At 42.1% G+C, this 27313-nt stretch overlaps 1 protein-coding gene across 5 annotated transcripts in view; it reads right to left on the bottom strand.

Moving 5' to 3' along the window:
- The window catches only part of PCDH11X (protocadherin 11 X-linked), a 1122530-nt gene that overhangs the window by 581450 nt on the left and 513767 nt on the right, over window positions 1–27313 (bottom strand). For all 5 annotated transcript variants that reach the window (XM_075940729.2, XM_075940728.2, XM_075940730.2 and 2 more), the window contains one exon: window positions 10882–10953. In XM_075940729.2, coding sequence (XP_075796844.2) covers window positions 10882–10953 — 72 coding nt within the window. The remainder of the gene's footprint in view (window positions 1–10881; window positions 10954–27313) is intronic.

Genomic DNA, 27313 nt, shown 5'->3' with positions numbered 1-27313 from the left:
TCTTGGAAGCCCCTATGCCATTGAAGATTGCTTAATCTAAGTGAAGGTTGCCTTATCTAGGTGAAAGGTCCCAAACATACGCACATTGACTTTGCTATCTGAGTAAAAGGTTCCAGGCACGTCCATGCAAGCTCAACATACAGGATATGACATGTAAGTCCTTTATGTTATAGCCAATATAAACCCATTGCAATTTATCACAAAAATATCACCAAACCCATCAGATATAAATGTATATATCTATAGGTAAGCATGCAGGTTAGCCCTATAGGCTACAGGTTTTACTATAGATCCATCTAAGTGCCTTGTTGACTGGAGAGTGAATGGAGGTAAAACCAGTAAACAGAGGTGCACCGTTTCCATGGAGGCAGTGTATGTGTCAGGTGCCCAGAAGATAAGAAACAGGGCATTCGTGCGTAAACACACTGTAGGGTGCTAATTCCTTTTCTACAAAGTGAAAAAGTGGAGTGTGCTGAGTCCTCAGTGGTGTGCTTGTGTTACCAGCACCTGGTACAGTAAACTTCCGATAATCCAGCACCTTTAGGACCCAGAGGGTGCCGGATTATCAGATATGCCGGACTATCAGAAGGGGGGGCTATGAGGGGTCTTGAGTAGGGCGGGAGGGGATGCCACCCCAGACCCCTCATAGCCCTCCCTTACGGTAGTCCGGCTCTGCCCCAGGCGTCCCTGATTCAGCCGCTGCTGGTCAGTTTCAGCAGCAGCTGAATCGGGGATGCCTGCAATAGAGCAGCTAGGGTGCTGCCGGGTTGGTCCCGCAGCGCCGAGGGGCGGCGCTACGGCACCAACCCAGCAGCACTCCAGCTGCTCTTGGGGACGCCTGGGACAGAGCAGCGGGGGTACTGCCCGGTTGGTCCCGTAGCGCTGCCCCTCGGGGCTGCAGGACCAAACCGGCAGCACCCCAGCTGCTCTTGGGGACACCTGGGGCAGAGCAGCTGGAGTGCTGCCGGGTTGGTCCCGCAGCCCAGAGGGGCAGCGCTATGAGACCAACCCCGCAGCACCCCAGCTGCTTTGCTCCTGGCTTCCCTGATTCAGCTGCTGGTCAGTTTCAGCAGCAGCTGAATGGGGGAAGTCTGTCCGGCTGCCCCAGCACTTCTGGGTTCCTGATGGTGCCGGACCATCAGGAGTCCCGGAGCATTGGATGCCGGACTAATGGAGTTTTACTGTATTATGGCTAGCTTAACCCTGAAAAACATTACACTGACACACCCATTCTTCACATGGTTGGGCTACACAGGACACTGTATACAAAAGAGAGATGGACCAAATTTTGTTGATGAAAGAAAGAAGCCAGATTTGAAGAAGAGCTCTGTGTAATACAAAATATCCCTTTCACCAACAGAAGATGGTCCAATAAAAAATATTATCTCACCCACCCTGTATCTCTAATATCTTGGGACAAATGTGGCTAAAAGCACATTGTAAAGAAGTCTAATGTGGATTTTCCCATAACCCTGATAAAAGTAGAAAAGAAGGTAACGCCTGAGCAAAAGAACACTTGTTCAAGCTCTGGAAATACTCTCTCCCTTTAAAATGCTTTGCTTTAATTTATATCACATGTTGTATTTAGACAACTGGAGAAAAGGTCTTGTAATTGCCACTGCTGACGTACCACAAGCAAACTCACTGAAACCTTTGTCTATGGAACTCTCATTTATTTTAATTAGCTCTTAACAGCTTATAATAGAATTGTGGCTTAGCTGAAATGGGGCAGTTTTTATCAAATAATTATGTGCTCGTCTGAGAAACTGATAGATAAACTTGAACCAAAATGGGATTTTTTTTCTCCTTAATAGCCTCCCCTGCTGAAATCAATAAGGAGTTAAGTGCTCACAGAAGACTCCTGATTTCGTGACCTTTTTTTTTTTTTTTTACTTTTGTTGCTGATGCTTTTGCTGATGCTGCTTGAGACGCACTCAATTGACCAATTTTTAGTGGCTGTTTGCAACAGCAATACTAAGGTCTCAGAAAAGCCTCTTATGCTGCAACTAGCTCTACTTCTGGAGTGGTTACTCATCAATGAATGCAGCCCATTTTAAGTTATAATTATCTGGAGACTCAAGCCTGAACTAGTTCACTAAGATGTCAGTAGATCAATAACAAAAAAACACAAATAATTATAGAGGGCAGGCTACCCAAACAGTCATGCTCTTTCTAAGTGTGGGCCTTCATTTTAATTTGTCAAAATAAAATGGTATTCATTTACAAAAGCTTTAATTTATATTCAACACACAGAGAAAAAAAATGGTTAAGGATGAAAGTCCATCAATAGCCAAGTTAACTAAGTATAGACACTGTAATATGTTGCATGAACTTGATGGTACAGCTAAAATCAAACCTCATACAGTATTACAAAGCCTCTCTTAATGGTTTCAGTTTTGACACTGTTTTGTTTGTTTGTTTGTTTTTTCCTTTTCCAGGCTTAAGCTAGAAAATTAACTCCCTTTTGCAAATAAATATATTTCCTAATAACAATGGATACACATATTTCACAATAAACTGCCAATGACAACCCTTTAGTTAGAGGAAGTAAGTGGCACTACAATCTTCTGCAATTAATGAAAAGGAACAAGAAATGCAGTCAGGAAATATGCCTAATGAAGTACTGCTGCATTTTATAGCAACTGACTCCTACAAGTATTTTTATTTGGTCATTCATTTTTCTTTATTTTACCGATTGATTAATTTTTGCTAAACAGCTTTTTAAGAGGAATCAGAAAGTGCTACATATTTATCTAAACATTCATTCACAGAAATCTTATTTCATTAGCCTTTTCAGATTGACAGTTGACTGGCATTAGGGTTTCATACATCTGCAGTATATAATGAGGTGGTAGTCTATGCACTGTAAATACTGATACAAAATGGTTTCCATTTCTCTGAAAACTATTTTGAACAATTTTGTTGTTGTTCTAAAGCTTGGAAACTTATTATTTCAGTCTGTTGACTAGAATAAAGTTAATTTTCAATACCAATAAATAGTTTATCCTCCCAATCAGTTTTCCTTGTAAGCAGTGTGCTTCTGCAGTCACTTAGGAGAAATTCAGTTGCTGCCCAGCTGATTAGCAAAGTGCTCAGATTCAGGTTTTGTGGTTCTATTAGTGGTGCACACTCGCACACGCCTCAATGAACATTATTCTGTACATGGATTGGAAAAATCCACACATGGATAGAAAATAGTAAAGAAAACATTGATCTCAGCCCATCCTGCAGGTTCATAGCATAATTTTTAAGATAATACCGGGGGCTGTGCTCCCTGCTTGCCACTTTGGCCTCCCTCTGGGTGGTAGGCAACCCCGGCTCTCCTCCCGACCAACGGGGAGGGCCGGGCAAAGGCTGTGCCAGCTCCGCTCCCTCCCCCCCATCAGAGGCCACTCCACCACGACAGACCCAGCTCTCCCTAGCCAAGGTACCAAAAGCCCCAGCTCCCGCTCTCCCTGACCACCATCCTGCCAGCCCTGGTTCCTCCTCTCCTCAGATGAGGTGCCGTCAGCCCTGGCTCTCCCTCTCCCCAGCCGAGGTGCTTCCATCCCCGGTTCTCTCCCACCCCCTGCCAAGGTCCCAAGGCCTAACCCTAAAATATCCCTCCACCGCCCACATGAGGTAGCACCAGCCCCAGCTCTACCCCTGGTGGCTGGGTAAGGCTGCAGTGTGCCAGCCCTGGCTCTCCATGTGGTCGCCAGAGAGAGCCGGGCTGGCAGTAGGTGGGGCTTGGCTACAGGGATGGGGCCTCAGGCAGAAGGGGTGCAACTAGGGGCTGGGCTTTACCCACTCATGCCTACCCCCCAGCCTGTGGACACTGTGACGTGATGTCATCACTCTGTCATCCTGCAGGAAAAAAATATATATATATATAGAGAGAGAGATTAAGATTAGTATTAAACATAGCTAGTACAGGTTCTCTACTATTACCTGGTATTGCCACTAAAAAAAAAAAAAATAAAGTAGCTGATACCTGAAAGAAGTTGGCACCAGAATAATTGTCTATTGGATTTTCCATTATTGTCCTCAATATTTATGTGTACTGCTCGTATTAGGCTTTTTCATTAAAATAAAGATGTTTTCGATCCCACTCATGTGAAGCCACTGACCTAAATTTTTAAGATTAGTCTCTAATTTTATGAGCCGGAAATTAGTCTCCCTAACCCTAACCCTGGAATTTCCAAAGGAGATTGAGAGAGTTAAATATCCAATTTTGATTGGATTTCAATGGGATTTCAGTGGGATTTTTATTCCTAATTCCATTAAACTCCTTGGAAAATCCCACCCTGATTATCTAATTTAGTCATTCAGAATCATGTATCCAACATTAGTTACAACTGCAAAAATGTGAGCCATCTTACTTTGACACCCCCCTCCATTCAATGGAGTTTGTTTACTCCCGCCTGCCTTTATTCAGACCATCATCATCATAATAAATACCATGGCTGTGTAAGAGGGAGGACTCTGTTCTGTTCTGTTGTCTTTAGTCTAAATGTTGTCACTACATTTCAATTTTCACTTAAGTAACATACTTTATCTGTGCATCATCAACGTGACTGTTAATGTGCTGTCACATCCTGAACTGTAAAAGCAGTAGCTACATTATTTTTCATATACAAAATACCTAAAAACTTCATATAACCTATATATATCTGGCTGAGGCATCTATTCTGGGTTGATTGAGAAACCTGTGTATTGTGTGATGCAAATACTTAAGCACAATAAAGTGGATTAAAAAGAGAGCTTCAACTTTCTCCTTGACTACCATTAATTTAGAAACTGAAAGACTCAAGTGGCCAGCTGAGTAAACAGGACATATCCAAATTATATATGAACACAGCCGTGGAGCAAATACTTTCGTTTCTGTGTACTAAAGGGAGCTAAATGTAGAAGATTAGAATAAGCACAGATGAAAAAATACCATTAGTCACTAACAGGTCACTAATAAAGTGGTTTTCTACACAAACCCAATATACTGAATCATATATTTTGCATTTTCCAATAGAAAATACATTTTCCAGATATAAATTTTAATTATTTAAATGTTGATGGTTTTACACAACAACAGTGACTGTTGCGTGCTGAATTTCATGGACCATGTTCTCTAATTTTTCATGACACAGCAGGTTCAGAGACTGAATTCACATACAGAGGAAAGCAATAGGTTATTATGTGCACAGATATGGTATGTTGGTCCACTTAGCTGATTCATCAATACTAAATGTCTACAAAATGTAATCTAACAGTATTATTAGGGTTCATATTTTCAGCGTGGGGGATATATTTGTCTTTTGGTGTGTACTGAAATTTGCAGCTTAACTTATTTCCCCTCTTGTCCCTAAATGAGGGCTTTCTAACACCCACAGCATTGCCCCCTCCCTCTTCACCCTGTGGGAGGGAAAAATAGAAGCCAACTTCAATGCACAATGCACAACAGCACAATGTAAGCGAATCTTCCTGAAAGAATATTCAGAATTTTTCCCTCCAAAAGACTCTCCCTGTGTGTTTTAATATGAACAGGATGGCTTGGCTTCTGGTTAGCGTGCAAAATACCTATAGAAAAGGCAAAAATGCGGTGCCTAGCTCTGTCTGTAGCTACAGGCCATTTAAAGTGCATAAGAATTACAGAAGTTGATTTACTTTATGAAAACTGATTAGTAAAACCCCTGTGGATTTCTTAACTGTACTGTGGCGGGATATAAGATTAGTGTAGCAATTCCCATCATCAAATGTATTTACTGTTAAAATATTGGATTAGTGATGTTGTTATCCACTGTTCCAAGATTAAAAAGTGATTCTTTAAAACTGTAGAGAAAATACCACACTCCAGCACTTGTAATTAGGCTTGCAGTTTGAGTGTGGGTTTTTCCCCTTCCTATTAAAAAAATTCTGCTCACTAAAATAAACAAACAGAACACAGTTCCCTTATTTTGCTTTCTCAAGAGAAAGGGATAATTTTACTGAACAAGTATTACTCTATGTATTTCATTGTTCCTGCCAGTCAGGCTCCTCAGCAGCAGCAAGTGGTCTTAAATAACCAAAATCCAGTAGCTGGAACTACCAACAAGTCATATAACATACACACTGAGGTACATGCCAGCTTGGAAACATTAGAAGTGAGGATTTAATCACTGGAAATTTAATCTTCCTAACGAAAGGCTGTTGTTGCCCTCCGAGTTCATCATTTTCTGGATTTTGGTTAAGAATATGGGCTGAGGAATAGAGTATGATCGGTTTAAGAGCAGTTATATGCTGTATTTGTCACCTGGGAATTTGACCAGACAAATCTTTGCTTATGTTTTAAAGGAATGAAGTGCTTACAGCTGTTAGGATAGGTGTTTTAAAACATAATAAAAATAAAGATGCAACTGCCATTATCACGTAATGCTACCAAAAACAGCATTCTCATGTAATGCTGCCAACCATCTCTGAATTTTCTTGTGTAATTTAGATAAGGACGGTGCAAGGTATGTGAACAGAGGAAAGCTTGATAATGCACAAAAGAAATATGAAATTGATTTATCCTACTGGCTTTAGTGGCCAAAGCTGGCATGTGCCCACCACTGCAAACGTTACCTAGTCAACTTCTGGCATTGTTCTCATTTTGTTTCCTCTTAAACTGAACTTTTAGCATTTTTCTTTCTTGCTCTAGGTTAATTCTTTCTCTACCTTGATCTCTGAATCTGTGACACTGACATAAACACTATAACTGAGAAAACCCAACACTAGAGCTTGGTTTGACTTTAAATTACCCTGTTTCTAACTGACCCTCAGAAATCTAAGCTATGCATGTATTCTTAATTGCAGTTGCCACAATTTTGAACAACCTTGACAGTTTATCAGCCAAATGTTTAATCAGGCAGTGCAGCGAGAAAACGTAACTACAATAATACATGGTATTCAACATTTCAATACAGTGTGTAAACTGATGACAAACTCATTTGGCAGCTATTATCATGTATCCTTCTCCTGGTGCTCAGTTTATATGCAAAAATGGTGTCTAAAATTTACCGGACAACAATATATAATCATTCCCTGATGTTGTATATGTTTTAAGTTTCTCATGGGAAAGTTCAGTTTCAGATCACTAGGGTCATAGGGTATGTCTACACTACCACCCTAGTTCGAACTAGGGTGGTAATGTAGGCAACCGGAGTTGCAAATGAAGCCCGGGATTTGAATTTCCAGGGCTTCATTTGCATCTTGCCAGGCGCCGCCATTTTTAAAAGTCCTCTAGGAGTAATGGTAGTTCGGAATAGGAAGCCTAGTCCGAACTACCTAGTCCGTGCCGCGTGTAGCCGCGCGGCACGGAGTCCGCACTAGCGGACATTTAAAAATGGCAGCGCCTGGCAAGATGCAAATGAAGCCCGGGAAATTCAAATCCAGGGCTTCATTTGCAACTCCGGTTACCTACATTACCACCCTAGTTCGAACTAGGGTGGTAGTGTAGACATACCCATAGTGACAACAACAAGTCATAGAGGAGATAAAGGATTCTGACTGTGCATTTGGACTTGCAAGTCCATGGCGTTGGCAGGGCTCATTTCCCTATCTTTAGTATTACTGGGCTTCAATTTTCCTGGAAGAGGACAATTGAATTTGAAACTGACTGGCTCATCAGTCTTCTTATAACTGCTATAACTGGTTGGCATTTGTTTGGGGAGGACCAAAACCACAATGAAATTAGAATCAAAGAACCACCCCCACAAGAACACTTAATTTAATGCAAAACTACATTCTACATTCTAAAATTCTCCAAACACCGAGATCTGTCTGTGTCTCCGCCTCCTGTTGTCGAGCCACAGATGTGATAGTGTTTGCTTCAGTGAATGTGCATGTGATCAGATAGGCCTCTGAACACTGGAGATGTGCTACAGGCTGTAGGGCTTATTTCCTTCTGTTAATAACATGCAAACTGCTACTAAGTGACTTTGAATTCTCAATAAACAGCCCACATAACTCAGTGAATTTTTTCTAGGAATTCCAAGAAAATTGTTGAGTGTCCCTTTTAGAAAAGGGATGCTCATCCATCTCCATGTAAAATACCATATTCTTATAAATAAGAGTTGCTTCTTCTTATGGTGCTTTGCACTCGATTTTAAACATATTCCGCCTTCTTTTATAGTTGGGAACCAAATTGCTTTATGGGAACCATTTGTACCATTTGCCCATTGCTCATAAAACAGACAAAGCCTTTATCTGTACCATGAATTTTCACTCACTTCATACATAATGTCTAAGAAGGGATTTGCTATAGCTAGAATTACATCCATGAAAGAATTAGCAACTAATTTAATTTTCTGCTACAATTATAGTCTTAGTGGTTTACATTTTGTTGGTCACATTTCTTCCATTCGAACAAAAAAATCATAAAAATTGTATCTGATTTATTTTTGTTTTCTAAATAACTAAGTATGATGAGTGCTCAAAACATTGCATTTTTTAAAGATATTCAGTCACATAAGCACATATTAAGTAAAATAAGGATTTCTTTCTACTCGGAGATAGGTTGATATGGAAAGGCAAACACAGTATGTTAAAAATCCCTTGCAGCATGAATGCAACATACAGTTACTCCTGGTAAAGGTTATCCTTTCTGTTAGTGACTATTCTTTTAGTTTAAGTCCTAGCATCCTGTGCTTTAGAGCTAATGATTGAAGGCTTTTACTTACATTTCATTTGCAAATGTTTTACCTAGCAACAGGGATCTCTATATACATAGGAGCACAGTTCAAGAGCGTATCATTCAAAATCAGCAGCAATTCAATCCCATGTCCATCAGACTGTAATCAAGTCTTCAGATAATAAGATGCTGATTTGAAAAGAGCAAGCCTAGAGATGCATGAACAGTCAGCATCATGCGCTATGTAAATAAACATGCACTTACAGCAACTGTGCACACAAACCAGAAAATGAACAAGTGGATGTTCAGTTGCAATTGTGAGTTTCTGTGGGAATTTTCTACATGCACTTGCAGTAACTGTGACCCTGAAATGTCTTGGGATCCATCATGTAGCTCATTTTTAAAATCACGTCCTAAGTGCTGGCACAGCCGGCATCCATGATTCCATTTGTGCAAGAACTCCTCCTAACCCATAAGAACTAGGACCACCACATTTGGTGTGCAGGTTTTTCTTACCCTGAGGCCAGGATTTGGTTGTGTCTGGAAAATGGGAAGTGCTAGGAATGGGGCTGTTTTCCATAATATGGAAAAGGAGGGGGCAGAGAGGTGAGGAATGTGAAAGGGAGGGGCACAGAGAGGAGGGATGTGATAATACTGAGAGTGGCCACTGGGGGAAGCTTCAGCACAAAGTGAGTAGCCTGGGACTCCACCATCTTGCCTGCCTCCCATCTGGGTAAGGAGCCCCTCTGCCCCAAACCCAGAGCCTACCCCACCCGCCATGGAGAGCCTGCAGGCTGTGGGCAGGATGGGTGCTGGAGAAGGAGCAGCCCCCAGAGCCTGCCCCCCAGACAGCCTGCAGACTGCAGAGGGGCCATTGGAGAGAGGGACACCTCTGGAGCCTGCCCCCTGACAGACTGCAAGCTGCAGGGGGAAGGGCAACTAGGGGTACTGGAGGAAGGGCAGCACCCAGACCCTGCCCTCCCCCCCCCCCCAGACAGCCTGCAGACTACAGGGTGGCCCTGAAAGCTGGGAGCAGCCCATGGAGACTAAAGGAGCCACTGGCTGGTGAGAACTGCCACAGCCGCAAGGGAGGAGCTGCCATCAGAGCAGATCCACTCTTCACCACCACAGGAAGCCCCAGTAAGCCCCTCTCCAACCTTCCAGCCCCTGTCCAGAGCCCCCTACACTGAGTCCTGCACCTTCCACCTACCTTGACTTCTGTACCCTCCTCTCCTTTTCCCTGCCCGGAGGTACCCACTCCTTGCCTTGAGCTCCCCCATTCCATCCAACCCTCTGCATTAGCCACTCAACCCCTGCCTGTCCTTACCCCCGAACCCTCACTCCAGAGATCATTTTTCTTCATATAAAAAAAATGCAATAATTGAAATAAAGCATGTACATTCTTCATTTATTTTAAAAAAGAAAAACTTCCATTAAAGACCCAAGCAATGCCGGGTATATCTGCTGGTATTTATACACAAATGAAAGCAACATAGATATGTAAGAGACAAATAAGGAAACAGCTCTAAATTCCTAAATTTAGTATAATCCAGAAATTAGTAATAAGTGATTTGCCAAAGTAAATATGCCAAATAGCATCCTTTCATCCTAGAAAGCATTGTGTATTCCTGAAGATAAATGTTGCATATCAATGTTCCCATTAATCTATCTCCCTGTCTTCTGATTTGAATAAGCACCATATCTTTTCCGGTGGGTCAAATTGTTGGACCTTAAGATTTAATATGTCAAATTCATGAGCCTTCTCTTTAAGCTGTCACTCTGTAAGCTTAAATAGAATTCTGTCCCAGAAGTTAATGAGCTGTTCATAATTTCCTAAGACACCATTTGGATACTGATTTAATTTTAAATTTCTATTTTGTCACTGGCTTATTTCAGCCCCCATTATAATGATGTGTGTCAGGTACAAAGTCCATGAGTGACATGAGCTAAAGGACAGGTAATCCTTACATTTTTTTTCTAGGGTATGAAGCGTGCATGAGAAAAAAAAGAAGCAGATCTTAAGAGGGCTTAGCCTAATAACACAGCACTAACAGCCATATTAACCACAAATCTCTCATAGAAGAGCCTAAAGCAAATGTATTTTATGCCATATGATGCTATGTACCAGAGAGCTACCCATTACAATGCGTCTTTGAAGATTCAAACTGAGACTCTTAAGACTCACAGAGATGAACACTACTATATTTTGGGGAGAGGGGCAAACTGAGAAACTTATCAATAATGAAGTTCCTACCTACCTGGGGCTGACTCCATGATTCCAGTCTTGTCTCTTTCAAAGGGCTCTGGGGTCTTCCCACCTCTTTTGTGTGCTTTTGAAGAGGGGGAAAATGTATCAGATTATCTGCTCAGCCAACATATTCACATTAATACTCATATTCTATTGTAAGGCACAGATTACAAGACATACATAAAAATCAGACAATCATCATCAGTCAGAATTGCCCACTTTTCCAGAGGTTCCCAGGACAGGTTTTTAGTGTTTGGGGTTTGGGGTTTTTTGGGGGGGGGGGGCTCAGTACCTAACCTGGTTTTCATGTAGCAATAATGAAGAGAAGAATCCCAATAAAACAGCAGCTAGTGCTTTGTTCACTTGAACAACAGCACTTTTTCAGCCTTTCTTCAAAATCCTTTTATAATATTAGATATAAAATAATAGCTCTGAAACTGTAATTTTCATCTGAACATCCCAAAGCATTTACAGATGGGGAAACTGAAGCACATAGAAGTGAAGTGTCATGCCCATCATCACACTATATACCAGTGGCAAAATATGGATTTGAAGCCCAACCCCTGATTTCAAGTCCACTGTCCTATGCCCTTCATTTACTATGTCAATCAAGGACATATCATGAATACACCTGTTTCCCTCTAAACAACTGCAATTGATTTACGTGTGAACTATTACAAGAAAAAAAAGCAACAGAAAGCTCCCCACAAACACCTACTTTTTACACACTGCGCTATTGAGGTTTCTTTCCTGCTTTTGGCTGATAAAAAGACCTTGAAGGGAAGGCAAAGGCTAATAGGCGCTTAAAAGGATGTGCTGCTTAATAGATGATTGACCCTTCAACTCTCGGAATTCTAAAGAAGAGCGAAGACTGACCCCAAATCAAAAGTCTTTACATTTAGGTGGCTTAAAGGAACCCTGGAAGAGTTATATTTGCTGAGTCTTCATATTCCTAAATTAAATTACGCGACATTTCCAAACCAAATAATTGCTCAGTTCTGCTCATAAATTTTTCAGATTTCATGAGCGTAGGAACTGAAGTGCCATTTTAACTACCAGGGTACATCTAGACTACATGGCTCCCTCAACGGAGCCATGTAGATTTGTTTGTTTGGCAAAGGGAAATGAAGCCGCGATTTAAATAATCGCGATTTCATTTAAATTTAAATGGCTGCCCCGCTCTGCCAATCAGCTGTTTGTCGGCAGATCGGGGCAGTCTGGAAGCTCCCCTGCCAGCATGAAAGCCCTTATCGACCTCCCCAGTAAACCTCATCCTATGAGGCATAACGGGGAGGTCGATAAAGGGCTTTCAGGTCGGCGCGGGAGCATCCAGACTAGCGTGTAGGCCTACAAGCTCTTTCTTATCTACCATTATTTAAATCGCGGCTTCATTTCCCTTTGTTCCATCAGCCATCGATGGAGCCATGTAGTTTAGACACACCCCCCAGAGTCCTTGTTAAAGATTGGTGAGTATATTATGCCTATCCACACATATAATTGGTCTTAAGATAAATAAACTTTTCTCAAAACTATAGTGGTTACTATTTGACAGTGTTTTTTTGTATACCTCAGAATAATAGATTTTGTAAATAATAAGATTTCACTTAGTTCCTGAAGTGCATTGACTAAGATTTTTTTAAATAAAATCAGTACAAAAATTTGCTGTCTATCATAATATATATTTTAAGCATCTGATTAAAATGAAGTATATAAAAAATAGATAGTTTATAGGCTACCCCAACTAATTGTGTTCAAATGACCATTGAAATAAATAGAGAATTTAGTTATTGTAAGTTATATAATGGTTGCAAGTGAGGAGTGTTTTGTTTTATATTTTTACAATTACATATCCTTGTAATTTGTCTGCGGTGTTGAATAATATCATGGCAACTAAGCATGATTCAGCAATTAAATATGACAATGAATTTTTCTGAGGAAAAATAATACCAAATGTTGTGTGAATAAAAGACAGGCTGAAAAACGCTGCTCTTTAATAATGAGAACCTTTCATAGACCTCTTAGATGCTTGAGATCACAGGGTGAAAATCACTACTGTAGTTGAAATAAATTAGAACTGACCCAAACAAATTTTCTGAAGATTCATTAAAAAGTTACATTTGTCTGGCATTAATGAACTTGCCAGAAGCCACAGATTCTGTGTGCAAATAAGCCTAAAGGACAGCAGGACTAAAGAACAAAATGAAAATGCCTGAGCTAAAATTATGAAGGTATTGAAACACTACTGAATTTCAAGAAGATATATTTCAGCAAGCTGTATGGGGAAAAGAAAGTCAGCTAGTTCCTTGCAAAGGCAGAATAAGTGGATTATTGTAGGAATATTACCAAGGACTAGTACAATTGAAAAGCAAACACATCATTATCCTACAATAAATAATGTTATTTGCACAATAAAACAACCAAACCCCCACAATAACTCTACACTATTAGATATAACCCATTTATTACTGCAGATTTACAAAGAGATAGATAGGCTGGTTTGCAATAGTACTAGAAAATGTAATATTCTGTGCCATCTCTTCCTTGTTAGAGACACTGACTGGGAATGTGGGAGTGTGGTCTGAGAGAAGATGCTGGAATATGCTATCGCAGCATTTTTCCACTCCCCCCACCCCCCACAGGCCCAGTTCCCTCCTCATGATCTCAACCACTGCAGTTTCATACCCTTTTTCCTTTCAAGAAAACACACTCCTTCCTCCACCATTCCTTGCTATTCTGTCTCTGAGCTGCTCATCTCTCCTGGGATCTCTTCCATGAATGTCAAATGATTCCTACTCTCCACCCCTCCAACTGCCTCCCAAACTTTTTCCTCACAGTACATTGAACAGTATCAGGGTAACAGAGATCAGAAAGTCAGAGGGCTGGGAAAAGCCACAATCTGGTTGTAAAGAGCCAGCATAGCTGCACATTGGAATCCAGACTAGGGATATAATAGTATAACTGATAAGCAAGAGCTTCTAGGTTAATGCTATAGGCTACATACATTTGCCTCCACCCCCTGCCAGTAAGGGTGTGTCTAGACTACATGCCTCCTTCGACGGAGGCATGTAGATTAGCCAGATCGGAAGAGGGAAATGAAGCCGCGATTAAAATAATCGCGGCTTCATTTAAATTTAAATGGCTGCCCCGATCTGCCGATCAGCTGTTTGTCGGCAGATCGGGGCAGTCTGGACGCGATGCGCCGACAAAGAAGCCTTTCTTCATCGGCACAGGTAAACCTGGTTTCACGAGGCATACCTGTGCCGATGAAGAAAGGCTTCTTTGTCGGCGCATCGCGTCCAGACTGCCCCGATCTGCCGACAAACAGCTGATCGGCAGATCGGGGCAGCCATTTAAATTTAAATGAAGCTGTGATTATTTTAATCGCGGCTTCATTTCCCTCTTCCGATCTGGCTAATCTACATGCCTCCGTCGAAGGAGGCATGTAGTCTAGACACACCCTAAATTTTTTAGCAGGCTGGCCAGCAGCATGGCTCAGTCCTGGCTTGCACCGGATCCAGGGCCTACCCCTGCTGCAGCTCTGCATTGAAAGCGAATGAGGAGCCAGGCGGGGAGGCAGCCCAGCTCAGTTCTGGCTCAAACCGGTCCGGGAGCTCAGACACGCCCCCCCCCAGACAGGGGCTGTTGCCACTCTATGCTGCTGCTTCTGTATCAGAGGCAACAGTGTGGGGCGACAAGCAGCCAGTCCATGAGGGGAGCTGGTTTTTAACCTGGCTCTCCTCGCAGACCTGATCCCACAGGGCACCCCATGCTGCTGCCTCTGATACAGAGGTAGCAGCGCAGAGTGGAAAGGGGCTCCTCTGGAGTGAGGCTGGATTGCACGGGCTGCTGGCCCTACCTCGGGGAGCACAGAATAGTCGAGTAACTCATAAGAATTCATGAGGTTAACTGATTATTCAATTGACCGATATTTAACATCTCTAATCCAGACCAGAGAGCCTCAAGGACAATCTCACTATGCATGATGTGGGCACTTTGTAAGAACTCTCCTGTTTATTTAATTTGCTGTTTTGTTTTAAGAGAGCCTCTGATTTCAGTGCTGCACATCCAAGACTGAGCCTCAACTCACTCCTTGCTGGGCTGCTGCCACGGGCACGGAGTTCGGACTAAAGGGGATTTAAAAATGGCGGCGCCCGGGAACATGCAGATGAAGCCTGGGATATTTAAATACTGGGCTTCATTTGCAACTCCGCTTGTCCTCATTACCCTACCTAGCTCGAACTAATGAACTAGTGTAGACATACCCCTCGGCTGCCTGTCCACATGTTCCTATCCATTGTGGTTCTCAGCCTCTCTCTAATTTCTTTTTTCCCCTTTCTGCCTGCTTTTATTTTGCTAACTCTCCCCCCTACCCAGTCAGTTCTTCCATGCGTTACTTTGTAGCTTAAAACAATAACACAATAATTTAAAAAATACAGAATTTTCATGCTGTTTCTCCGCATTTACCCTGGGCACTTCACATGTATTTTATGGCCATTTTCCTCAGTTAATCTCTTTGCTTTTGTTTTTTGTTATCTATTTTGTATTGTGAAGTAAGTGAGTCAGAGATGGGATCTCACTATGTCTGGCTCCATGGGGCCACAGTCCTGCTACCACTAATAATAAACTGACAAATACAGAATGTGGTCTCACATCTACATGGAAATAGTGCGTACGGTCTTGCAAGAAATAAGAGGGGTTCCAACCCTAGAATGGAAAATAAGAATGCAAGAAACCATGGGACCTGCTAAAATTTGTGAGAATGTCTTTTATTTGTATGTCCATCTGGGTAGCTGGAAACTGTTTTCTGAACTCTCAGGGGAATTCTGCCCTCTGCCGGTACGTTTGCGTGAGCACTGCTGCTGAAATGGACTGGGAATGCACCTGCAGGCATGGGGAGCTTTTCTCAAACCCTTTCCCTGTCCATCCTCCCTTACACTCTGGCACGCCCCAAATAGTACTCAGTCACAGTTCTATTGGACCACTGCTGCCCTGCCCATCTCAATCCCCCAAACGCTGCTTTCTGCCCAGCCCCTCCTCACCAGGACACTGCTTTTTTGTCCAGCTCCCTCCCCGGCTACTGCACAGCCTGTTCCCTGAAAAGAGCTCAGTTCCCAGCACTGCTCTCCCTCCCAGGACACTGTCCTTGGCTGCTGCCCAACTCCCCCTGCACCTTTGTTCATGCATGAGAAAAAGTGAGCAGGTAGCGGGTGTGGCACCAACCCACTGCTCAGCAGCTCCACATGCCTGCAGTGACCACAGCTCTGCAGCTTGGCACAGGAAGCAAACAGCCTTCTCCACAAGAGCCAGAGAGCCCTGCACCGGCCTCTGTTGGCTCAGCTGGAACTACAGTTCAATGCTAATGGCGGAGGCTGCCCGCAGACTTCAGCATGACATCAGCTTTAGGTCAGCCACAAACCGTCAGCTGTCATTTGAAAAATAAAAAAGAGTGGAGAGGGTGTAAAACCACAGGCCCATGAGAACTGGTGAAATAAAAGGACTCTGAAATGCTTCAGGATGGAAAGCCCTATATAAAAGCAATTAATACCAAATACTGTGCCATCAGGGTTATCTGAAGGAATAAAGCAAAACCACATTAAAATCCAGACTTTAACACACTAGTGTCTGTCTCACTCGGAGCTAATGACAAGGCATGGCAGCCATCAGAAGAGTTCCAACAGTGTGCCCCTAATCTCTCTCTCAATCCACACCTGTCTGCAACCCTGCTAATGGGAGAGGGAAACATATTACAATACCTATTTTGCAAGAGAGGAAACTAAGACAGAGCTGATCCATGTCTCAGTGGCCTCAGACAGTTCCTATTATCACCTGGATTAGCCTTCAAGAATTGTAGGCTCCCAAAGCTATATTATGGCTTGTGTTAATACTTCTTTTTTCAAAAACTTAAAATTAATTCATTCCACTCAGAAAAGGCAGTGGTGACAAAAATCATGCTGCTTCATCTAATACAACCTATTTTCTGTGGCAGGTTGAGACTACAGTTTTCTAGAGTCACTGTTTTCTGGGCTGTATCTTTTTCACAGAAAGATTGGCAGTTCCAAATGCTAATATAATTAACTAACAGATTTACCAAGCATTGCTTAGGTCCTTAAGTTAATTAACTATTTTTAAATAAAAGGAAAAGGAAAATGCATTATTTAAATGACTGTATTTTTAAAAAATACAGTGTTATTTTTATGAAGTTGATTTTTATTTTGGATTTCTTTAAAAAGGGATTGTAAAACATTTTCTGTTTAATTTTTTTAGTAAATTTTTGAAATGGGAATTCCATTAAGTATTTTTTTTTAATTCATACCTTATAGACTCTTTATCATTCACTATGTTTTAACAGAAAAGGGCTGTAGTCAATTTGGTTTCCAATAACATTTTCTTCTAGTTTTCAAACCTTACTCATTGATTTAGCTGCGCCAAAACAATGCACAACTCCACAGTTCTCCGTTTTTATCTTTTTTCTGTAAGGGTTATTGAGAAACAATCCAGTTCCAGCTTCATCCTATTTTTCTGGCTCACCTTGGTTCAGTCTCCTTCAACGTTCGCTCAGTTAAGTCAAATTTTAGAACTGTGCTTGCTTTGGTGATTCTGTCTCTTTTCTGTGTGGTTTTATAAGAAGCAATGCCATTCCAGGCACATCCCGTCTTCCTGGTACAACCAAACCCTTATGTTGCTGTAAGTTATGATAACAGGAAGCTGTATACAGAATTTGGTGGACCTAGCTCTTACCAAATAAACAGACAGATAATCTCTCTAAACTAGAAAGGCACCCTCAGGATAGGACCAGACAAGGGAATTTGCTGGACCAGGAGGTCCCCTGCAACAGGACTTCCAGCCCTCTGCTCCTCCATGCTGCTGCCTTCTTTTGGCCCATCTGTAGCCCCGCTGCCACTGGGCTTCTGCTCTACTGTGCTGGGTTGCAGCTGCTGCTGCCAGACTCAAGCTCCAGTCCCTCTGCAACTGCTGGCTGGGCCTTACCGGGGTTGGGACTCCTTGACCATCACTGCTGGATCCACTGCTGCCAGACTGGTTGGAGCTCCTCAGGACCAGAGCTTCCCAGTCTCCACTAGTCCCACTGCTGCCAGCCTGGCCGGGGGCCCCCAGGGCCAGAGCTCGTTGGCTGTGCCAGTCCCATTGCTGCCAGGGCTGGAGCTACCCATCTACCACCAGCCCCACTGCCACCGGCCCTATAGGGTTCCTGGCTATGCCGTGACACACCCCTTTCAGGTTTCCAGACATACTATCTAATCTCCTTGCCCCTGGGCTCTCTGGTCCAGGAACATCACTGACCCGACCAGAGAGTCCTGGTTTAGAGAGGTACAACCTGTAGTTGATTCCCAGGAAGAAGTTATCCCATATCTATCCTGCTTCCATACAGAAGTATGTATGTCCTTACTACTCTGGGTTTATATGAGTGTAAGAGAATACTTACAACATGATTGTTTCTATTCATGTATTTTATTTTCTGGAAAAGCCCTAAAATTATCCCAATTGGTTCTTCTACCTATAACACTAATAGTTACAGGTTACAGAGAGAAGCAAAACCAAGCTGAAATTAAAAGATAATATGATGCATTTTTCTCGGATGCCAAATAAAATTGCTACATCAATATTAAGAATGTCTGATTAAAAATTTTTCTACTTCTGCCCTTTATAGGAAAGGAAATAAAGAAGGTGCTTTACAAATCTGCATTCTTCTTTTCAAGATTAAATATTGTATTACTTTACAAGAATATTAAGGGACTTTACAAGAATATTACGTAACTTTAGGACATAACTGCAGGTATTGTAAATGCACAGGTAAGCATTTGTCATCTATCCAATCTATTCGTTTTTAGCCTGAAACTGCATACTACTTACTGATATTTCCAGCCCATAGTAAATCAAGGAACAGTTGTATAATTTCAGTTATCATCACAATGAGAATGCCTCTGAGGAGCAATTTATCCCCATTAGAAATTTCTTGTGATACTTGTAAGTTGACTTCAGCTAACCAGATACATACAGGCCCTATCTCAGCATTCCAAGGACTCTAATGTAATACTTCATTGGACAACAAATAAAAAGACACTAGGTTATTTTAAACGGAAGAAGCATGATCTGATTCATTTTTTTCCATAATAAATTCTTTTCTCAATCTTCATTTTTCTGGTTTTAGATTTATGATGGACACAGTACAAATAATACAACATCAAAAGTACATAGATTAGAAGTAAATATGCATAAAATGTATAAGACAGCTGCAATAGTCTGCCTTCATGATTCATGGATCCTTATTTATTAAAACCTTGCCATAGGAAGTTCACCATGCCCAAAGCAGAGCCAGTAAATTAAGATAATTAAGATGATAGGCCTGGTGAAAAATCAGAGCTCACATGACTGATTGAAGATGGAGTCAAGCTAGGGAGGAACAAGATGTGTTGAATAAAGCCAGAAAGTTGCTAGGAGAAAGGGGTTATGGGGAAAATAGTTTGTGGTCCCTTCTAAGGAGACAGGAAGTGTGTTTAGAGCTGTAACACTAAGTAGTCTGCAGTTATTCAGGATGTGGTGGGAGTTTGGGCTGGTGAAGCCCAAGAGGGAGATAACTTGCAGGGAGAGGAGAGAACTCAGAAGTGGAAAGATACCCAAGGACCCAGTGTCCAGGTGTGCAAACTTTATTGTAGGGTTCCTGGGCTATAACCTATACAGAGGGTAGGACTGGGTTCCCCTGTCAGCCCCTGGGAAGTAACACAGGGTTATTGGAGATGTCAGCTGGACACCTGGCTGGAGAGACTTTGTTTACCTGGAAAGTGATGATAAAAGTGAGCAGGCTTGAGGCAAAGAGGAGCACTTTGGCTATGTCTACACTCGCGGTTTCTTGCATGAGAAATATGCAAATGAGGCTAAGCGCCAAGCCTCATTTGCATATCTAATGAGCCGCTATTTTTGCAGAAGAGGCTCTTGCACCAGAAGGAGCTGTCTATGCTGCCCCTTCTTGCGCAAGAAAAACCCTCTTGCACAATGCGGTTATTCCTGAAAATAATCGGCGTAACGGCATTGCGCAATAGGGTTTTTCTTGAGCAAGAAGGGGCAGTGTAGACAGCTCCTTCTGGCACGAGAACCTCTTCTGCAAAATGGCAGCTCATTGGATATGCAAATGAGGCTCGGCAATATTCCATGCTTAGCTTCATTTGCATATTTCTCACGCAAGAAGCCGCGAGTGTAGACATAGCCTTTGAGTCCTGGAGAGAGGGGGGGCTATCATGTGAGGAAGGAGGCATCAGACAAGTGCAGAGCTAATCCCTAGGGCTACGTCTAGACTGGCATGATTTTCCGCAAATGCTTTTAATGGAAAAGTTTTCCGTTAAAAGCATTTGCGGAAAAGAGCGTCTAGATTGGCACGGACGCTTTTCCACAAAAGAACTTTTTGCGGAAAAGCGTCCGTGCCAATCTAGACGCGCTTTTGCGCAAAAAAGCCCCGATCGCCATTTTCGCGATCGGGGCTTTTTTGCGCAAAATAAATCTGAGCTGTCTACACTGGCCCTTTTGCACAAAAGCTTTTGCACAAAAGGACTTTTGCCCGAACAGGAGCAGCATAGTATTTCCGCAAGAAGCACTGATTTCTTTCATGAGATCGTCAGTGTTCTTGTGGAAATTCAAGCGGCCAGTGTAGACAGCTGGCAAGTTTTTCCGGAAAAGCGGCTGATTTTCCGGAAAAACTGGCCAGTCTAGACACAGCCTACATGTGGCCAGAAGCAGGTGCCCCGGTACTCAATGAACATTGTCAGAGAACCACATTTTGGTCTCTTTTCTACAAGAGAACGAGAAAGACGAGTCTAAAACAGCTAGTATCTCACACCTTATCCTCCCTGAGTCCTACACCTGAGGGAAGAGGGCCCTATCCATTTCCTTCACTGGCTAGTGGTCAGGAATTAGCAGCACAATCTGCACCTTGTTACAGGCTAACCCTGGGTGCTGCTCCTGGGTCTAATTCCTTCCCATCTAGGAAGACATTCTGTTTCCGTCTTCTCTGTCAGCAGAATGCCTCATGACACTGCTGGTGCAAAACTCCATGTACTTTGATGCATCAGAGGCTTCAAAAGACACAACTTAACCCAGTGAGATTCTAATGATTCTGGCAATGGGCAGCTTTTATTTTGCAATTACCTCTTCAAAAGAGGTACAAAATTACTTAGTGGATATACAGCCAGCTAGCTAGCTTACACTATGATTTCCAGAGCACCCACAGCTGCCACAATGCTTAAGTGGAGCTGCTGGTGACCAGTACTTCTGAAAATTAGGTCTTTAGTGTAGTTATTTTTAATTTATTTTTATTTGTTCAAAGATATCTATTGTAGAGTGTGGGGAGAGGAGGATGGACTGGGCTGGGGCATATGGAGGGGGGGAGTGAATAACTTGTGTATTCTGGAAAAGCTCAGAGGTTTAACAAAACCTGACATGAGATTTGCCAGATGGTTCTGTGCCGGATTGTAAAACTTTAAACTAATCTTCATTTAAGAGTTTTAAGGGTTGTATCCCTCTTATAAAGCCTCTTGCTCTTTTGCTAGGTTGATTCTGGTAAATTATAGATCAGACTTTAGAGAACTGCTTCTATGAACAGAGGCTTCTTAAATCTCAGCTAAACTGAGCAAGAAGATTACATGTTATTATGATGTAGCACAGCAGGATTTTCCACAGCAAACATAATGATGTAGAGAAGGATAAAACTATCATTCTGTGCAAGGAGGTCATCCATAGAAGAACAATGCCTTTTACAGAGCTTTAGTAAATCCCTTCATGGTGCATGTACATGTGGCAAATTCTTTTTTCTTAATGGCTCCATAAAGAAACCTGATCATACACATAAACCAAATCTATATTTCAAAATATATATTTCAAGATTCCAATGGTCAAACATCTCATCAGGAAAGCTGAGGTCATTTTGGGAAAATGATACCAAACATAACTAGATAAATGTATCTCTTTCATGGGTAATTTTAGTTTAATTGCTTCCTACTGTTTTTATGTCAGAAGAAAGGATTTTCTCTGAATCCCAAGTGAAATGTCAAATGCTGTATGTGGTCTTTAAAATTAAAATACTCACTAATCTTACAAGTGATATATCTATATCTATCTATATGTGTGTGTGTGTGTGTGTGTGTGTGTGTGTGTGTGTGTGTGTGTGCGCACAGCAAAGCCCCTCTGAAATCACCAAACAAAGCTAAAAAGCCTGAAGTATGGTGTGGTTATAAATATCAGACATTAAGTGGCTGCTTTTCCAACCTTGCACAGGGAAAATGGAAAATAACTTCCATTTCGTAAACTCCTAAGGCAGCAAGCTCTAATATTTTGTTACAAGTTTATTTTAACATCAAATCAATTACTAGGAACCTCGTGGACTGCGGATAAAAGTATTTAACTGTGCAGTCTTGAGTTTCTGATTTCAAGGAAGTCAGGTGTTCTATTAAACGACAATTCACAGCCGTGAGCATTGCAAAATGTCATGAATAAGAACTATTTAGATTTGTCCCACAGCTTGTGCAAGTTGGAGAGTCTCAGTATTTTGGCATAACTAAACAGAAGTCTCATCTATAATGGTATTCCACATTTTCTTCTCCTGTTCTGTTTTACTGTGCTGTTTGGAGTAGCCAACAGACACTGCTTCATGCTATTAGCACAGTGGCTAATATACTTTAAGCTCAGCTGTCAAAAGTTAAGAGGTAACAATGGTTTCTTAATCACAACTTTGGCAGGCCTTCTAACTATAATAAATAATAGAAAGCCTAATTTTGTTTTGTTAATTAGGGTTGAACAAAGGGAAACAAAGAAACTTCACAGCACTTCTCCTATATGTGTATGTAAATTTCTCAGTGATAATAGCTGATAGTCCGACTCCACATGCTCCTACTTGAAAGTATTTATGTATATAAACAAAATGTGACAATATGTGCAAAGGTATTTTTACCATAAGAAAAAAAATAGATGAAACAACTAGTTTTGGAGCCTATGCTCTAATAAACTCTGGAATGAAAGGAATATAAGGAGTGCAAGTAAATGTATGTAAATCAACCCCACAATTCAGACAAAGTGTCATGTTAAATAATGGAGTATAGGGAAGCACAACTACACACTTTTAAATTCCTTGAATATTTGCATGGGTTTTACTCATCTTATATCTGCCATTTCTTACTGATTTCTTCATAAGCATACATCTTTATTTCAAGGACATCCAAGATACAGGCACTGCAGCCTCTAAGTATTGTTTCTAGAATGTACAAATGCCTGCCTAGTGATATTTTCACTAGAGCTTTTCTTCCCTCTCTGCAGAATGTCTGAATTACAGTTCACAGTTACGTAGTTTCTTGTGGCCTAAGAATTGGAATTTCAAGATGTTGTGTGTCTCCATCTAAGCATGAAATCTGGATAGAGAAAGGGAGATAAGTGTTAAAACTGCCTGCTTTTTAAATACACGTCAACTAGCTAGAAGGACACCAATATATGTCTGAACAGGAATCCACCATGCCACTTATTTCAGGAAGAGAACATTTTTATAAGTGGGAGTGCTGCGCTCCCTTACCACCTCCAGCTGAGGCTGAGAGCAAAGCCCTAGCATGGGAACAGCAGCCAGGCCCCTGGGAGCTGGGTTCTCAGCTGCTGCCCCATGCACCACATTCTCTTCAGCCACCCAGCATGCAGAGCTCTAACCAGAACCCCAACACAAAGGCCTGGCAGCAGAGCCCTCGGCATGCAGGACTTTAACGGGGGCCCCACTACACAGGGTTAGTAACAGAGACCTCAGCACATGATGCAGCAGCAGAGATCCCAGTCCACTTTTGTCGACAAAACCCTGTAGTCTAGACACACCCCTAGTGTGGATAAGTCTCTGTAACATTTCCATATAACCATGTATCATTCTCATATAGGTTTGTATTAAGAGAAACTTTGTAAGTCCTTTTATATATGCAGATCTTGTCCTTTTAGGTATCTTTATGTTAAGCCTTCTTATAGAATCCCTTGTATTAAGAGACACCTTGTATCCAGTCTTTTCCATAGAGACTTTCTATCAAGTTCTTTATGTTATAGGTCTTAGGAATAGTTAAGGTAAAGAAAAATGTTTTTTGCTAGGAGTAGAATAGATCTCTCCCCTTTCATTGATTGCCCTGTTGAAATGAATGAGATGTGAATGGAGAATGAAAGGTGAGCACCTCCAGCAGCAATTGCAAGTGTGGAGAGGGGCTGGGAGCCAGATCCAAGACAATACCTGTGAAGTGAGCTCATTGGAAAAAAGATTGGACATATAGGGCCTTGGGAGTCAAGTAGAAAGTGCCTGCCCTTGAAAGGACTCTCTTTTAAGCATTAAAAAAGGCGAGGTGATGACTAACTGGTTGCATGAGAGGGATAAATATGAGGCTTCTTGTAGAGGGAACCCGGGTTTTCATCTTGACAACATGGGAGTATCGATCCGGATCAGCAGAAGCTTGCCTCCACCCCTCCCCCATCTAACTCACCTGGCCAGTGCAGTTCGGGGAAGCAACTATTGGTAACAACAAGACGTCATGTGCTTGTGTGTGTGACAGAGTTCATGAGTGTAATGTATCATATGCATATGATAAAGTATTGATTGATCTATGTATGTTCAATAAATGTGGTGTGTTGCCTTATCTCCCTGAAAAAGATCCCGGGTGCTTCTTTTAAGCACAACATTAGTAAAATATTTTGTCCTAATATCCAACCTAGACCTCCACCACTATAACTTGAGACCATTGCTCCTCATTCTGTCATCTGTCACTACTAAGAATAGCCTCTCTCCATCCTCTTTGGAACCTCCCTTCAGGAAGTTGAAGGCTGCTCTCAAATCCCCCCCCAGCACTCTTCACTTCTATACACTAAACAAGCCCAAATCCCTCAGACTCTCCTTGTAAGTCATGTGCTCCATCCCCCTAATCATTTTTGTTGCCCTCTATTGACCTTCTGTAATGTGTCCACATCCTTTCTGTAATGGGGGTCCTAGAATTGGACACAATACTCCAGAGGTGGCCTCACCAGTGCTAAATAAAGGGGAATTAATCACTTCCCTATATCTGCTGGCAATGATTCTTCTAATGCATCCTAATATGCCACCATCCTTCTTGGCTACAAGGGCACACTGTTGACTCGTATCCAGCTTCTCATCCACTGTAATCCCTGGTCTTTTTTCTGATGAACTGCTTCTTAGTTAGTCGATACCCAGCCTGTAACAGGGATGCTTAGGATTCTTCCATCCCAAGTACAGGACTCTGTTCTTGTCCTTGTTGAACCTCATGACATTTCTTTTGGCCAAATCCTCCAATTTGTCTAGGTCACTCTGGACCCTATCCCTACCTTCCAAAGTATCTACCTCTCCCCCTACCTTAGTGTCATCTGTGAACATGCTGGAGGTACATCCCCTAATCCAGGTAAAAAACAGCCATAGATCTGACCCCTGGGGTACGCCACTTGATACTGACTGCCAGCCAGACATCAATCCATTGATTACTAGTGGTTGAGCCCAACAATCTAGCCAGCTTTCTATCCATCTTACAGTCCACTTATCCATGCTCGTAAGTATACTGTGGGAGACCGTATCAAAAGCTTTGCTAAAGTCAAGGCATGTCACATCCACTGACTTCCCCATGTTTACAGAGCAAACTACTTTGTCACAGAAGGCAATTAGCTTGCTCAGGCATGATTTGCCCTTGGTGAATCCATGTTGACTATTCCTCATCACTTTCCTCTCTTCAAAGTGCTTCAAAATTGATTTCTTAAGGACCTCCTCCATGATATTTCCAGGGACTGAGGTAAGGCTGACCAGTATGTAGTTCCCTGAATTGTCCTTCCCTTTGTTAAAGATGGGCACTACATTTGCCTTTTTCCAATCATCTGGGTCCTCCCCCTGATCACTGCCACTTTTAGCCAACAAAGTGCTGAGTCGGCAAAATGTGGCGGCCATTTTTATGGAAATTAGGCACGATATTTAAATCCCTGCCTCATTTGCAATGTCGACCTGCCTAATCTGCATCCCTCTGCTGACAGAGGGATGCAGTCTAGATATACCCTATGACAATTTCTGCCTTAGAGAAATTGGACCAGGCCCAGGGATTCAAAGCCGTATGCTCAAAGTGAGTAGGAAGGAGTATTTTGGAATTGGGTGTTTTTTCATTGCATTGATTCCCTAGCTCATGTGATATAAAATATTGAAGTTGTGTTCAATCCTATATCGCATTGCTTTACTGTCACATGGTCCCTAAAGGGTATAATAGGAAAACCAGAGCTCACAAAGCCAAGTGGACTCTGGGGCAAACATCTAAGAGTCGGAGTGCTTGGGAGGGCTGAGGCATTTGCTCCAAGGTCTTGTCAGCAGAACTGTGCAATTCTACTGCCAATAGCAACATCAAACATAGGGCCTGCATCTGAGGAGTGTGAGGGAGAGACCCAAAGAAAGGACAATTATTGCTCGCTACCCAGAGAGCTTAGCAGCAGGTGGAACTCACCGGTTACCTCCTATCATAAGACGAGTGTCCAGTCAGAGAGCAAGACATGTTGTGACATGCCCTATAATTGGGTGTAAAAGTACTTGGCACTGCTGCAGAAGGAGAATTGTGCTTCAGATGGGTATCTCAAAAGCAAAAAAGTCTTGCAGTGCCTCCTCATCCTTCCTTGCCAGGTGTGCATACATACTATCCCCTATTTAGGGCTGGGACAAATCACATTATCTAGCACAGTGTTTGGGAATTAGCATATCTGTAGCTAGCACCATAAAACAGCCCCAAATAATGTATGTTAGTAGTCAAACTATTTGTCTTATTAACGAGAACCAGCTTGCTGATTCGTGAATGCCTGCAGTACTCATTAGTTCAAGGAGTGAAATAAACAAGTCAGCTGCTCCTCAGGTGGTATCAGCAAGCTACAGTGAATTACGGTAGGTAGGCCACCCACCAAATGAAAAATCCCACAAGGTATACAGAAGTGTGTTTGGAAGTTTAATTTTGTCTTATCGAGGGCCTAATTTAGACAATGTATCAAGCGTGTATCAGAACCTGTTGTGCCACATTTACACAGAGAGTGAACAGATGACTCAGTATATTGTAAACAAAAGGCAAAAAGGGTACAGCACTCCAGAGTTGACAAGACTGAATCCCTGCTGCTCATAAAGGAATAGATATATTGATACTGTTGGCTCAAAAGGGTCCTGTGGGTTCTTGTCAACAGAACTTGTGAACACATAACTGATGCATTTTTATAATAAATTAGAGAGATTAATCTTATTTCAGATATACTCCCATCATTCTCCAGGCAAGTGTCAGACTTAACAGAAACATTATTTGGCCAAAATACCATCTGAAATCTGAATGACCACACTAGAATCCCTGTAAGGATGGCTATGGTTATGTTACCAAGAGACTGACAGCAGTGAAGCAAAGAGTAGACACTTCATT

This window comes from Pelodiscus sinensis, chromosome 13 (genome assembly GCF_052426305.1).
Source record: "Pelodiscus sinensis isolate ZL-2025 chromosome 13, ASM5242630v1, whole genome shotgun sequence".
Taxonomy (NCBI): Eukaryota; Metazoa; Chordata; order Testudines; family Trionychidae; genus Pelodiscus; species Pelodiscus sinensis.
This window is presented reverse-complemented; position numbering and strand designations above follow the sequence as displayed.